General features: G+C 37.5%; 1 protein-coding gene across 2 annotated transcripts in view; it reads left to right on the top strand.

Moving 5' to 3' along the window:
* snd1.L (staphylococcal nuclease and tudor domain containing protein 1 L homeolog) overlaps positions 1–13,948 on the top strand; it is a 378,593-nt gene that overhangs the window by 114,661 nt on the left and 249,984 nt on the right. For both annotated transcript variants that reach the window (XM_018250711.2, NM_001087031.1), the window contains 1 exon segment: positions 7,517–7,617. In XM_018250711.2, coding sequence (XP_018106200.1) covers positions 7,517–7,617 — 101 coding nt within the window.

Here is a 13,948-nt window from a genome sequence, read left to right as displayed (position 1 = left end):
TGGTGTCAAAAAAATATTCTTTATTTGGAAACAGCGAAGGTCTTGCTCACCACTATTGGTGGGACTGCAGTAGAGACAGTGAGTAGTTTTTAATATCTATATGTCGAAATTTCTAGGACCTGACATGGTCTGAACATATTCAAGCACAGTCTTAGAAGGCCAGGCAGTGTCTCTATTATTTAAGAAAATTGTGGAAATATGGAGTTTCAGCAGAAATTTTAAAAGGATTTTTGTAGTTGTGCTGTGGAGAGTGTTCTGATACAGAATATCATCTCATGGTTTGGGAATTGTGGTGTACAAGATTGTAATGATTTACAATGGGTGATACATGTGGCACTTTACCATCAGTACAAGATATTTTGTAGGCAGATGTAGCATTAGAGCATTCAGAATTATTAATCATCCTTGTAATTATCTAAAATGTTGTGTTTGTCCCTTTTGAGTATAGGTGTTTTGTGCATATTCACCATGAATACAGGGACTAGGCCCAAGTGGTGATTGTGTTCTAGCAACAGAATAAACATGGTGCTTTTGGAAACAGTACACAATGAAGTCTGACACTTGTATAGGCAAAATGTACTGTAGGCATGCAGCCAGAACACACATTATCAAAGCCTAAAGCCTGCTTTCCTCGTCCTTAGACATGCAGGGAGGCATATACATTACCATCATAGGTGCAAAATGGTTCAAACCTGACCTTTCTGCTGCTTCATTCATTCTTTAGTTTTTAATATGCTTTGGGCCACTTCTCCAATACGACCAGTGTACTCTAATCCCTCTGTGGGTTGGAAGCGACATCTTCTGGCAGACTTACAAAAGAGAACATAGTGCTTTTGCAGAAATACTTCTCCTCTGTAGTGCCTGTATTATGCTTGCAGCATTGGCCGATAATTGTATATGCAATAGAACACACAAGCAGATTGCGGTCATTATATATTGTAATAGGGGGTATTTTTGAACTATAGATTATATCCAACGCAAGGTCTGATGTGATGAGCCTGTACAACTGGTACTAGGAAAATACTATCATTATATATCCAGCACATTTACAGTGCTTTGCCCCATAGAGTTTACAATCTGAGTTGTCCCATTCACAACCTCATTAGGCTGTTAATGTCTCTATTAGCTCTTTTACTTATATTACATATTTACATTAGTATTTACTGTAGCTTACTTTCCGTACCCTAAATTATATAAGAGCTAAAGTCATCGGAATCTGATCTCAATGCAAAATCATGCCATGAGTTTCAGAGGTATGTGTTAACTTTGTCTCAAAATTCGAAGTAAATTCTTTAAGAATATTCAGTTGTAGATGAAGTCTTCTTTCTGAGATGGCCTGTTTTGGGAATAAAATGGAGCGGTTTGCTGAAATACTACTACAGTAATATTCCAATCTTTCTTATACTGTATAATAAACATACCTGCGTGATCTCTGTGTACCACATTAATATTAGAAGTCAGGATCCAGAGAGTGCCCTGCAACTTTATAGCATATACTGTAAGAACATAAGAATTGGTTCAAATAACTGTACAAATGTTTTGTCTTTTGGGTAATTACAATGATTATTTGTAAAATATTAGCAGTTTCCAATTGTGCTAAAAATATTCTACTATATTTTTAAATAGGTGCTTATGTGTTGTGTTTGAGCTAGTCCTGAGTGCTCCTTCATAACTGGCATCTCAGCTGTATATTCCACCCTCCTAATCCATCAGTCAAAAACTGCAAGGTCTGGAGATTTCTAAAGATGTAAATTAAATCGACAATCAAAGGTGTGCATTTATTCACTTGCAGCTGTCTTCAAGCACTCCTCTAGTCTGAAGCAAGACGTATAGTGCTTCCACCCATCAGGGTTTGATAGAACCCTCTCTGCATGCAAACATTAGCCATATTGCTGAGATTATAAAGTAAGTCAACCTCCATAAATATAGTTGGTCACTTGGGTGCTTTTTGTATTATTGCTGTATATGTGGAAAATAAAACCAAAATCTTCAAAAGTTAATTAAGCATTACTCATTAACTGCTTAATTAAAAACATAATTTTAGTAGCTCAGTGGAGATTTTGAGGGGGAAAAAGCATATTTACTATTTATTAAAACTGATTTTAACAACATTTATCAGTTGTAGCATGTAGAGGGAATGCTGAGCTCCAAGTGCTCTGAAAGCTACCACGCTGTTGACCAAGACTAGTTTTTTCCTATCTCAAAAGCTGATTCAATATACAAAAAATACTTGTATGCCATGTTTCAAGAACAGACCTGCAATTTATGTGCTTGAGCTTTGTTTTCTGTCTTTGTGGCAGTCTGAGTGTTAATACACTTCTCTAATGCCTTGCCCAGTTCTGCCATATGTCTTTACCCATGGGGTACAGCTTGAAGTTTATGCTCCATAACATTAAAGGGTCTTTCAATCTGCCTAGCCGCAGTTTTCAATGTGAAAAAGGAATTTCCCAATAAGAGCTGAATGGTAGCTGGTAGTGTGATCTTAATAAAGAGATGAAGAAATGTGGAATAGGTTTATTGAAATAGCAGAAAGTGATTGAGCATAATGTCTCTGCAGCTCAAGGAAAATGCTTTTCACCAGGAAAGTCTAATATATAATCCCAAAATGAAATTGGTGGAAAATGTCTGGGATGCTTCTTGTTTATCCAGTATGCATTTTTATCAGTTTTTTTTTCTATTCTGCACGCTCTTTAAAGAAAAAAGATGTAATCTTATTTTTATCATCAATCTCCAGCATGTTCCTTCAAAGGGCTTGTTACAGTGTCTCAGCCGTTCCAGCAAACTGCCCCCTCTACACCCTAGGATGGCAAAACTGCATTGATTTGCTGTTCTCTGTGCAATTCATTTTTTCCTCTGCTGCCACATGAACTTTTGGCCAGTCCAAGAAAATGCCATTTATCTGCACACTTCAGAGAAAGTGTTTTTCACCAGAGGAAGTGTTGGCCATTTTTACTAAGCAGCTGCCAAGAACTGTAATCACTAGCAGTGATGTATTCGAGGGTCCTGATGTCCACGCTACTTGCCATGCTGCTCTACACTGCGGTGTGCATCTCATTTGCAGTGTTTTAATAGAGAAGGAAGTGTCATAAATTATAGTAGGCATCCTTGTAACGTTAGCTTAGTATTGCAAAGAAATTCCATCTCTTCCCATTAGAAAACAGCTTTGAGGAAAAGAACTATAAATGTCACTAGTTGGTATACCTTTGTATTACTATCAGTAGGCATCAGAAGTTTTTTAGAGCATTTTTATGAAAAATGAAGGGTTGTGTAGCCCAGTGCTATTTTGAAATTCACAGAAACAGTCAAACTGAAATATTTAAGATTTTTCACTTTTGCATGAGGAGAGATTTAAGGAACTGTATGGAGAATAAAATGATGCTGGAACATAGAGTTTATTGGTTGCAACTATTAAGGTCTGCTAGGTCAGCGTTTTTGGTTTCCTTAAAGGAAAACTATACCCCTTAATCAATGTAGGTCTCTAAAAGTATATTGCATAATACAGCTCATGTGGAAAACGCTTCTTCATGTAAATAAACCATTTTCATAATATACTTTTTAGTAGTATGTGCCATTGGGTCATCATAAATAATAAGGGCCCCCTGGGATCATATGATTCACAGTGCACACAAACATACCAAACAAACCATACATGTTGGGTCATATAAGCCAGTTAACAGACAGTTCTGTCTTTTGCTTCCACACTACTTCCTGTTGTAGTATTTCTGGTCAGGTGATCTCTGAGGCAGCACAGAAACCATCACAAAATGGTGGTTCAAGGTGAAAGATGTAAAAGGGCAAGATGTACTTAATTATATTCCAGTTTGATAAGATTATTTAATATGCCACTTAATTTGATATAAAAAATCTGTTGCTCAAGTATTCATCTTGGGTGTATAGTTTCCCTTTAAATTCATGTTAAGACAGTAAACCCAAAATAGGGTAACCATAGTCTCTCCATTTAATGAGCGCTGTGGTGAAGGCCTAATACCGATACATCCCTTTGTACAGTTTGCAGACAACTTTATTTTCAGAGGGCTCCTAGGGTACATCAGCTGATGCAAAGGTACTGCTGCCTTGCAGCACTGATGTCCTAGGTTCAATTGCAGCCAGGGTTTCTTCCGGGTATTCTGGTTCCCCCCCCCTCACTTCAAAACTATACAGACAGGTAAGTTAAAACCTGATAAAATCCGCCCTACTGTGTGTGAATGTGATAGGTAGCTTACATTAAACTGCACTGGGGACTTAATAACATCATGAATAATCTCTAAAGAGCTATGGAATATTTTGGCTCTATATAAAGAATAATATAATTTTACTTTTGATTAGGTCTAAATTGCAAATAAGGGGTCCGGGATTACAGGAAGACCATCTCCCATAGACTTTATTTTAAACAAATAATGCAGATTTCTTTATCTGTAATAGAACACTGCTTTGTACATGAACCCAAATGAGATATAATTAATCCTTATTGGAGGCAAAACAAATTTATTTGGTATATTTAATGTTTAAATGATTTTTTAGTATAGTTCCAAATTATGGAAATCCAGAAACCCCAGTTCCCAAGCATTCTGGATAACAGACCCCATACCTGTATAGTATCTGTAAAATGTACTGTAATGTAGTTGGTAGTTCACTGAACCGCTAGGGATGCCCCCTTTTTGCCTGGTGCAATCCGGGCAGGGGGTGGAGCCGTGGCACGGGAGGGGAAGTGACGTCCGGGGCTGACGATTGGCTGGTCGACGTGTCAATCATAGGAAATCCAAATTAGGAAATTCGGGCAGCCCTTCAAAAAAACAAGCTTTCCGGGTCAAAACCGACAACCCTAGCAAGTGCAGTACATGTTGAATTTGGTACCAAGGCCTCCCCCCCCCCGGTCCTGTTTATACTTCAATCACGCAAATTGGCACAACAGCTGACAGGTGCCCTGGAATTAATACATTTAAGCTTGTTGGTAGCCCTGGATTTAACGGAGATAAAATTAAAAGGGCTGTATTGGGGGTTTAATGATTGTGTTAAAGAAGCAAGTCACTCTGGGATTATGATTTCCTGCTCCACAGAACTGTGACTTTCAATCCTCTCCTTTACAGTAAGCAGGATAGCATGGGAGGACTTGTATAGCATTATGTGGTGCTTGAAAGCTGTCATTCTCCTCTTCTTGGCTTGATAAGTGTGAGAGATGTCAGAGAGAGAGAGAACACAGTGCAGTGAGGCTCACAGGCTGCGATTATTGTATAAACCTTTATCCCTCCTGCTGAATCCACCGATAGAACATTTTGCACGTTGTTACTGATCTCCAACTCTCGTTAGGTTTTCTGTATGCTTTTGCATTTCTCAGTTCTCTAGCTCCAACAAAAATCAAACCATTTGCATGTAAATTACCTGGAAATGGAAAGAAATAATGACTAGGTGTCCCTATTTTAGCATCTCTTTATTTTCTCACTGCAAAAAAATTTTTTTTAATAAAATCGCGTAGTGCGGTGAGATACTATTTCTCGGTGACAGCCAGGGTGCTCCTCAAGAGCAGCAATGTCTAAATGGCAGCCTTTCCATAGCTGAAATGCAGCCTTCCAGTATCTTGCTTTCAAACAAATACTGTGGGTTGTACTGCAAGTTGTTTTATTGCTGGAGGTTTGCATGTTGGATATTCTTGCTGTTGGGCAGGGCTTTCTAACTGTTACAGTTGACCGTTCTGACATTCTTTGAACCATTAACATTAAATTACAGGAATCGAGTAATCGTAGCAGTAATATTTGGGCACATTAGTGAAATGATCTGCCACTTGGTCTATACTGCTGCCTGTGTGCTGAAGGTGTTAGTAATAGACACGTACTGGCACGTAGTGACGCCATACTTCTTTAGTTCACTGTACTGGCACGTCAGTACGTCTATTGACACCTTCAGCCCTAAAGAAGTATGTGAAAACAGCGCGTCTCTATGTGCTAGTATGTGTCTATTGCTAACACCTTCAGCACACAGGTAGAAGTATAGACCAAGTGGCACATCATTTCACTAATGTGCCTTAATATTACTGCTATGGGATTCCTGATCACACTGTGCTGGGGGGCCTCATTATTATTCATTTCATGATGGAGGCTGAGGGCCGGTGTAAATTTGAAAATGGGCAGCAATTGGCCCCCGGGCTGCACTTTGGACATAACTGATTTAATACAATATTAAGCTATATAACATTTCTATGGACAGGAATAGCTAAACATCAGACATTAGGACATTTCAATGGCTTCAACTTGCTATATATAGTAGCTAATAGTCCATTAGATAGTCATTGATATACTTAAAAAGTGAATGGTCATACATAACTACAACTTGTCTTCTTTATGTTCAGAAACAATAGACAGAACATGCAATGCCCTTTGCAACATGGGTTAGTGCTATAGTGTTGCTCTTTCCCATAATTTGGTATTATTGTCAGTCCTATTTTTATTCTGTAACCCTTGTTTTATTTATTGTAAGAGCCCTGTTTGTAATGGTAAGTGCTGTATAAATTGCTGTCACCATGTAAATATATGGGTAACACTGCAACATAACCATCTCCTGTGCCAGCAGCAATGGCATTTCTTAGCTCTAGGAAGACGATCGGGGCATACTTTCCCTATACCCCATGTGAGTGCCAAAGTTAGGGTCTCACCCAGCAAAAACTTAATTACTATTCTTCCTCTGTGACACATCTTCACTAATTGAATGTAATGCCTTTGGCATAGCATGCCAATGAAGCAAATATGTGCCACAGATAAGAATTGTTCTATAACAAATAAGGAACACGCAAGCTACATTTGCAAACATTTATAGAGTCCAGTTTACAATTATGACGTTTACCTTCACATGTTTTTTAGCCTGATGTAAATGATGCTAATGGAAGTAGCTTTCAGTTTTATTCATTGTAAACTTCATACATTTTAATTCTGCCTCTTGCAAACATATAATTCACAAGGCTGTTGCTGAAATAAGTAACCCGGACAAACACAAAGCCCAAATAGTACTACCATCATTATTCCTTTTAATTTCTTTTAGGCCATGTGTACAGTAAAATAATTTTATTTTATATGCATTTCTAAAACCATGTCTGCACAAGTATGTGCACCAAGAAGTGGGTAGGTCAGAAAATGTGCAAAAGAATGGGTTTCCACACACACCGTTTTTCTGCAGTGGCCTCAAGATTTGCAAGTGTTTGAGCACACTACTTAGAGGGAACATTGCTCACTATTTATTGGCCTGATAACAATACTGCTCCAAGTTGCTAGTATTAGGAGAAAAGTGGACTTTTTTTTTTTTTGCCACAAAAATAAACTTGCCTCATACGGCATTTGTGCACAGTTTCATTGTAATTGTGCTGATACTGTGATCCGCTCAATCTGCTTCCTTAGTCTGCTTTATTTAAATTAGCATGGAGAATAAAATAGAATTGATAGCCCTTTGTAAGAAATGTATTTTTAAACACTTTCCTATCTGTTGCTACACAGTTCATATTCTATATCTTTTTTTTCTCCCTCCTCTTCAGGTTAATGTGAATGTAGATTATATACGTTCAGCAAGTACAGCAACTGAAACTGTCCCAGCATTTTCTGAGCGCACCTGTGCCACAGTCACCATTGGAGGAATGTAAGTACACTAAGTCCCTAGTGTGTCATCCACCAATTCTCCTGAATGGGCAATGTGCAGTATATGGATGGACTGCTGCTATAACCAGTTTTCTACTCTCATTGATAGCACTCTACCAACCCTTACTGAATTATTTATATAAAGTTAAAGGCCTTTTAGTTCTGATTTGTATTTATGAATATATTTATGTGACTCTGAAATGTATTGATCAAATTTAGCAAGGATGTTTACAAATTAGTGGCTGTTTTTTAATGGAGGTCTTGGCAGTAATTGGGGGGGTTCAGGCAGTTTCTGATGGTTAGGATGTAAGAGGGATGGTAATTTGTGTCATTTTTAAGGCCAAAATGACACAATTTTTTAGTAGCCCCAACTGAAAGCTAGAATAACACTCATGAAGAGAGTGGCATTTGCTCTATGCTGTGAATAATTTTTTAAAACAGCTATTGTTTTGTATGTTAAACTAGAGCAAAATATATTTTATCCCTCAAGGCTCTGGCCTTGGCCCCTTATTATTCTTTGAATACTGCCTCCCTTGGGCAATTAATTTTTATGGCTTAAATTACCTTCCTCAACGCACATTTTAACTGGGGTTTCTTCTAGTTTGTCAGTCAGTTCTACTTGCTTTTGCCAGGGCTACCTAAAATTAATTTTGTCCAAGCCAGATAATGGCCTGCCAACAACAAATCATCTCTGAAAGCCAATTCATAAATCTAAATCTAACTAACTTAGGTTATCTTTTATTCTGCCCTCTCATACCTTCCCATTATTCAGTCAATAACTACATTGTGACTTTCCTCATGGAACATTTTAAAAAAAATAAATAAATTAAAAAAAAAGTCATCAGGCAACATGCCACTATAAGGGGCTACATTAGGTGCTTTCTAAAGGCAAAGTAGTAATTATGCCTTAGCCACAACCCTGCATAATTGAGCATGTGAAATCCTGACTTATACTGACTGCTTTCCCAGCCATAAATCTGTCGTTCTCATCTTAATGCCCGGCAGGTTGCTTCCTTGTGTCCTTGCAGTGTCACGTTTCCAGGAAAAGGTTTGACTTCTGTTCCTGGAAGTGTTGTGTTAATTTGTCATGGGTGCCTCTCTGTTGCAGCTAGTCTTGGAAAGATCCCAAAGTGCTCTTGGCCATACTCTTTTTGTCCCAGAGAAGGCCCTTTATGAGATGAGCGAGCTGTATCCTAGAAGCCGCTAAGCGAACTGGAACTTAGAAATTGCCTTTATCTGCCAGCAACATACAAACTGAGACGTGCTGACAAAGGCAATTCTCCAGAAGGATTAACACAGACTGGTGGATTCCCTGCTATCTAACCCCTTAAATGCTGTGAAATACCTCCACCAGCATTTGTAAGCAGAAATATTGAGAAGCAGAACGTTTTAAAGCTTAGCTACTTTCTTTGCAAAAGCAAGTAAAATACCTTATTTTTATGCCTGATTGTGCTGACTCTTCTTCCATGCAGAAGTGTGGGTGGGGAAATCCATCTTTAACGTGCACTTTTCACACTTATATGCCTGCAAAGTAATTAGTCTGCTTTGCTTAATGATTTGGATTCCAACCCCCACTTTTAATTAAAAAACCCACACACATATATATTACAGAATGCGTTACTATGTTCAACAATTGTATGCAACTCTGACTTCTGCCATTAAGAGAGCAGAATATATATGGGCTTGGGTCTTAGAGAAGCCATCAGAGCGCACCAAGAAGTGGACCACTAGTGAACAGCACCAGAAATCCAAGGCCACGTGATTTTATACCATCCCAGAAATTAGTGTAGTGAGTTGGGGGATGCCTAGGTGAACTCCAGAACACTGTATTAATGGAGGGAGCAGAGGTGTCTGCTTTGCCCCCCCTGACATGCACAATGTGGGAATTAATGCAATTGTAAAAAATATTGCATTGCACTGTGATCTTAAAAGGGAGGGATGGGGTACTCATGCCTGCAAACAGTGATAAATGCTCATCAAAAAAAAAAATATATTTTTTATATTTAGTATTGAAAGCTCAAATAGTATTTTATACATACACCCAACTGAATGAGCTCATGTATTTTTCCCTTCAATACTATATACAGAATGAAAAGGTAAATGTTTTAAGTATGGAATTAAATGCACTAGCTGCTAAACATCATGAAAATATCAGATTCTAGAGAGAGATCTTGGCAAGCAGCTATAAAACATAACTAGGTTAAAAGCAATAATATATTAGAACTTAATATACATTTAATATTCAAATGCATTAAAATTTGAACAATGTTAAATGTGAACAAAAAGTTTGTCTATAGCCATACATACTGTATATACTGTATGTAGATTACGATGTCTGCACAGAAAATAAGCATGTACCTCAGTTTGTGCCCTAGTGTTACTTTTGTCAATCCACATCAACATGCATCTTTGAATGGAACAATTAATTAACAGTCTTGCATCTTATATTTTAAAAAGTAAATTTCTTTTATGTTAACTGTTGTTGTTGAGCTCAGATTAACCACCCCACCCAAAAAGCCTTTTCTAAGAAAATAAGTGTTGTGTGCCATTATATGGATTAATCAACTATCATCATCATCATTTATTTATATAGCGCTGTCAAGATACGCAGTGCTTTGCAAAAAATAAATAAAAAATAAACTATCAGCCTTCTGTTCCCTTTTATCTAATTCTAATACTGTTTAGTCAATGATCAGGTCCTCCAATATTTTTGCTCTACTAGAAGCCATATTAATCATTAAATCATTTCCAGCATTTAGTTTGACTCTAGAACTCCGTGGGCACAGTCTTATTGTGTTATTTGGATACAGTATTGATTCATTATAGGGAACTGATGTGTTGATTTGTAACTATGGCCTCTTAGTGGCTTCCTTTAATGAAAAACCTTTCTTAATTTAAGAGCCCAGGAAGAGTTCCTTTCACAGAATTGAACAAAGTTGCTCTAGATGAGATGACATTCAATGTTGGTGCTTATCAGTTGCAATTCTATTTTGATCCAATAATTTTGTTGAACAATGAGACCTGTCTAGCCCACCCAATTGGATTCCTTCTGCTGTATAACCTTTGACATTGTTTGATCCTTGGCTTTAACCCTTGCTAGATGTCAATTTCATGATCCAGTGACCTTACAATAAAGTACTACTTGTATTTCCCTGGAGCTCATCACCTTTAACCTTTAGACATTTTTTTTTCTCTTACCTTCTTGAAATGATTTTGCCCTAATCTATTGTGCCTGCTTTAATATTAACACAAGTTCATAATGTTTACATCATGGATATTGCATCCTATTGGCTGGATTTGTCACTCTGAATAGTGTGTTAAAAAACAAAACAAAAAAAAAACCTTAATTCTTAATAGCCATGCTATGAGAGCTGCCTTTTGGTGTAATATGACTTGGGATAAAACAAGAATTTGCACAGCCCCGCTATTTATCTAAATTAGCACTGTCCAACCTACAGCCCTTGGGCAACTACCCCTGGCTTTGCTGATTTTAGATGTACCAAAAGTCTACCATAAAATTCTTTTGTACTGTGTAAGAAAGCATTTAATATTGCTATCAATATCTACCACTACTTATACGACAGTTTTATTACTGCATGAAATCTTCTCTTTGACTTGGTTACACCAGGTCTGAAGTGGTGTCAAATACTGATGTTAATGACAGTATTTGGGCAATATAAAAGAGAATATGTAACTTTACAACCACAACCACTTATTTTAAATGCCAAGGGACTTGTGTCCCTTTATATTAGACCCAAAGAGGCACATTTATCAAGGGTCGAATTTTGAATTCATGTGACAGTTTTGACCATTAAAAAATTTGAATTCGAATTTTCAAATCAACCCTTAATAAATCTGCTCCTTAGTGTTGGGTTTAGGGCAGTTGCTGTTATTAGCACCCCTCCAGCTCTACATGTGGTAGGCTAATGTTGGTGATGTGCACAAATACTTTCAAGGATGGGACCACGAACAAGACTGTGGTTTTATTTACACACAATAAAACATTTGTTCTTTGTAGATGCATTTTTAAATGCATGCAAGTTTTTTGACAGCTCAATCTATCAATATTTGCGTCAAACTCTTAAAAATGCATCACTGCGTCTGGGGAAATATAATGAAACATGACAGTTTAAAAGCTTATCTAAATCCTCATGGGTGCAACTGTATAATGGGATCAATTAAGTCATTCTCATAGGGGCGCTCAGATGTGCAACTCAAAAGCACCTATCAGTATGGCTACTGTCAGATCAGGTGTTTCTCCACCAACAGAGAAAACGCATATCCAATGGGAGCTGTCAGGCTGGAGAAGAAAACACTTGGCTTGTTATTAGCCTAAAGACATAGATTAAACCATTTTCTGGTACTGTACCACCATTCCACACTGAGTGTTTCTATGTTCTTCACCAAATGCTATATGTTTAGTTAATATGTATATGGTGTATGACTGATTTTCTCCTTATTGAATTTGTATAGAGGGACTGGGCATACTCATGAATGTAGCAAAAGGTTCAGTACGTGATTCAGCACTTGTCAACATGCTGGCTGCAAGTGTCAGTACCTATCACTGTGCACCTCCACATCCTGTTGTTAGCTGTTTGCTGCGGGACATAATTAGCTGTATTATACTGCTGTGGCCTGGAGGAATTAACATTCTTTGCATCTTTGTTCTGCCAATTAAATCAGCATAAAAAATGCTGCTGTTTTATAATAACTGCATGGAATCATGTCTAAACATATTTATATAAATTATAAAATACTATCTGGATAAGCACTGCCTTTAACAAAATGTTTGCTAAGACGCTAGCAGGAAAGTTGTGGGCTGCTTGATCCTTCACGTACCTGCAGTTAGGTACAGTTTGGTTCTGTACATTACCACAATGATTTTTAAATAAAACAACTTGGATGCATTTGAACTGCATACTTTCAGCTTTAATTCAGTGGGTTGAACAAAAAGATTGCATACAAATTAAAGGAGTTAAAGCCTTTTTTTAACACAATCAATTCATTTCAGGGGCTCAAAAGTAATGGACAAATTAAAAAACTGAAAATAAATAAAATAAAATAAAATGTTCATATGCAGAGTGCAGTGCAGTGTAGCCCAAGTGCTCCATCTTCCTTTTATCTTTGGAACATCTTCCTTCCCTTCGGCAATTTACAGAGCTGCGCATACCGAACTGGCTCCAGCTGCGCATGCGTCAAACAGCTCATTGTTGGTGGTCCCTTGCTGAAGAAAACCAAAGAAGCGGAAGAATGAAGCTCTTGAGCTCCATTGGGCTACTCTGCATGAGATTGACAGTCAGGGACACTTTTTGCACTAAATGCTTCTCCTATACCATTCAATACTTTCAGTTCTGTGCCTGTGCAGTGCTGGACATATTCATTATAATGGTATGAGTTGAGGTTTTCACTCCATAAATAGGGCACAATTGGAAATGCCATTGCTGTATTTTGAGAGTTTTCTGTTTAATGAAACCTCAGTCCAGAAGAGTCCAGCACACCACTTCAAATAAGGTGCTACTGTGCAATGTTGCACATAATAAATTTTAAAAATGCAAAGTACACACTGGGTATCGTTTAATAAAACATTAGCTTTTATTAACCACATGTTTAAAAGGTCAATGTTTTGGTCTTTTCCGAAGACCTTTCTCGAGAAAGGTCTTCGGAAAAGACCCAAACGTTGACCTTTTTAACGTGGTAAATAATAGCTAATGTTTTATTAAAGGATACACAGTGTGCACTTTGCCTTACACACATGCCCCACACACCCTTTAATAGGTCACTTGTTGGTGATATTAATTATCTGTTGCATGCATTCTGAAGGTAAAGATAGCCTTGCAGTGATTGCAGGGTATTTTATTGACTTTTTCAGTGCCAGTATTTATTATCTATTGTTTTGGTTAATTACGCGACATATAAGGCAAGTTACACAATTTTTGCAGTCAAAATTGTTTTGTAAAGAAAAGATTCTTCTTAGTCTGTGGGCAAGATAGTGCTCTTATTGTCTAAAAAAAAGCATAGATATCCGCCTTCATGACAGTGCCTCCTTTTTAATTAAAAGTGCCTAGTTTCAGTTAAGCTCTTCATTCTCACTCTAACAGCAAACCAATCAAGGTCAAAAATTTTCTTCAAGCCCAAAAGTCTGTTCCAGTAAAATGTTTTCCCCAAATGTTTCTTGATCGTACCCTGGACAGTGCATTATGGGGACTGTATGATATGGGAAACAATCCAGTGATTGCAAAACAAGGTCCCCCAGGGAGGTAAATTATTTCATAGGCACTACAATAATAATAATAATAACTTTTGCTAATATATGCGATTATGAATTGTGTACT

Source organism: Xenopus laevis, chromosome 3L, assembly GCF_017654675.1.
Source record: "Xenopus laevis strain J_2021 chromosome 3L, Xenopus_laevis_v10.1, whole genome shotgun sequence".
NCBI lineage: Eukaryota > Metazoa > Chordata > Amphibia > Anura > Pipidae > Xenopus > Xenopus laevis.
Note: the sequence above shows the minus strand (reverse complement) of the source record. Positions and strands in the feature narration are given on the sequence as shown.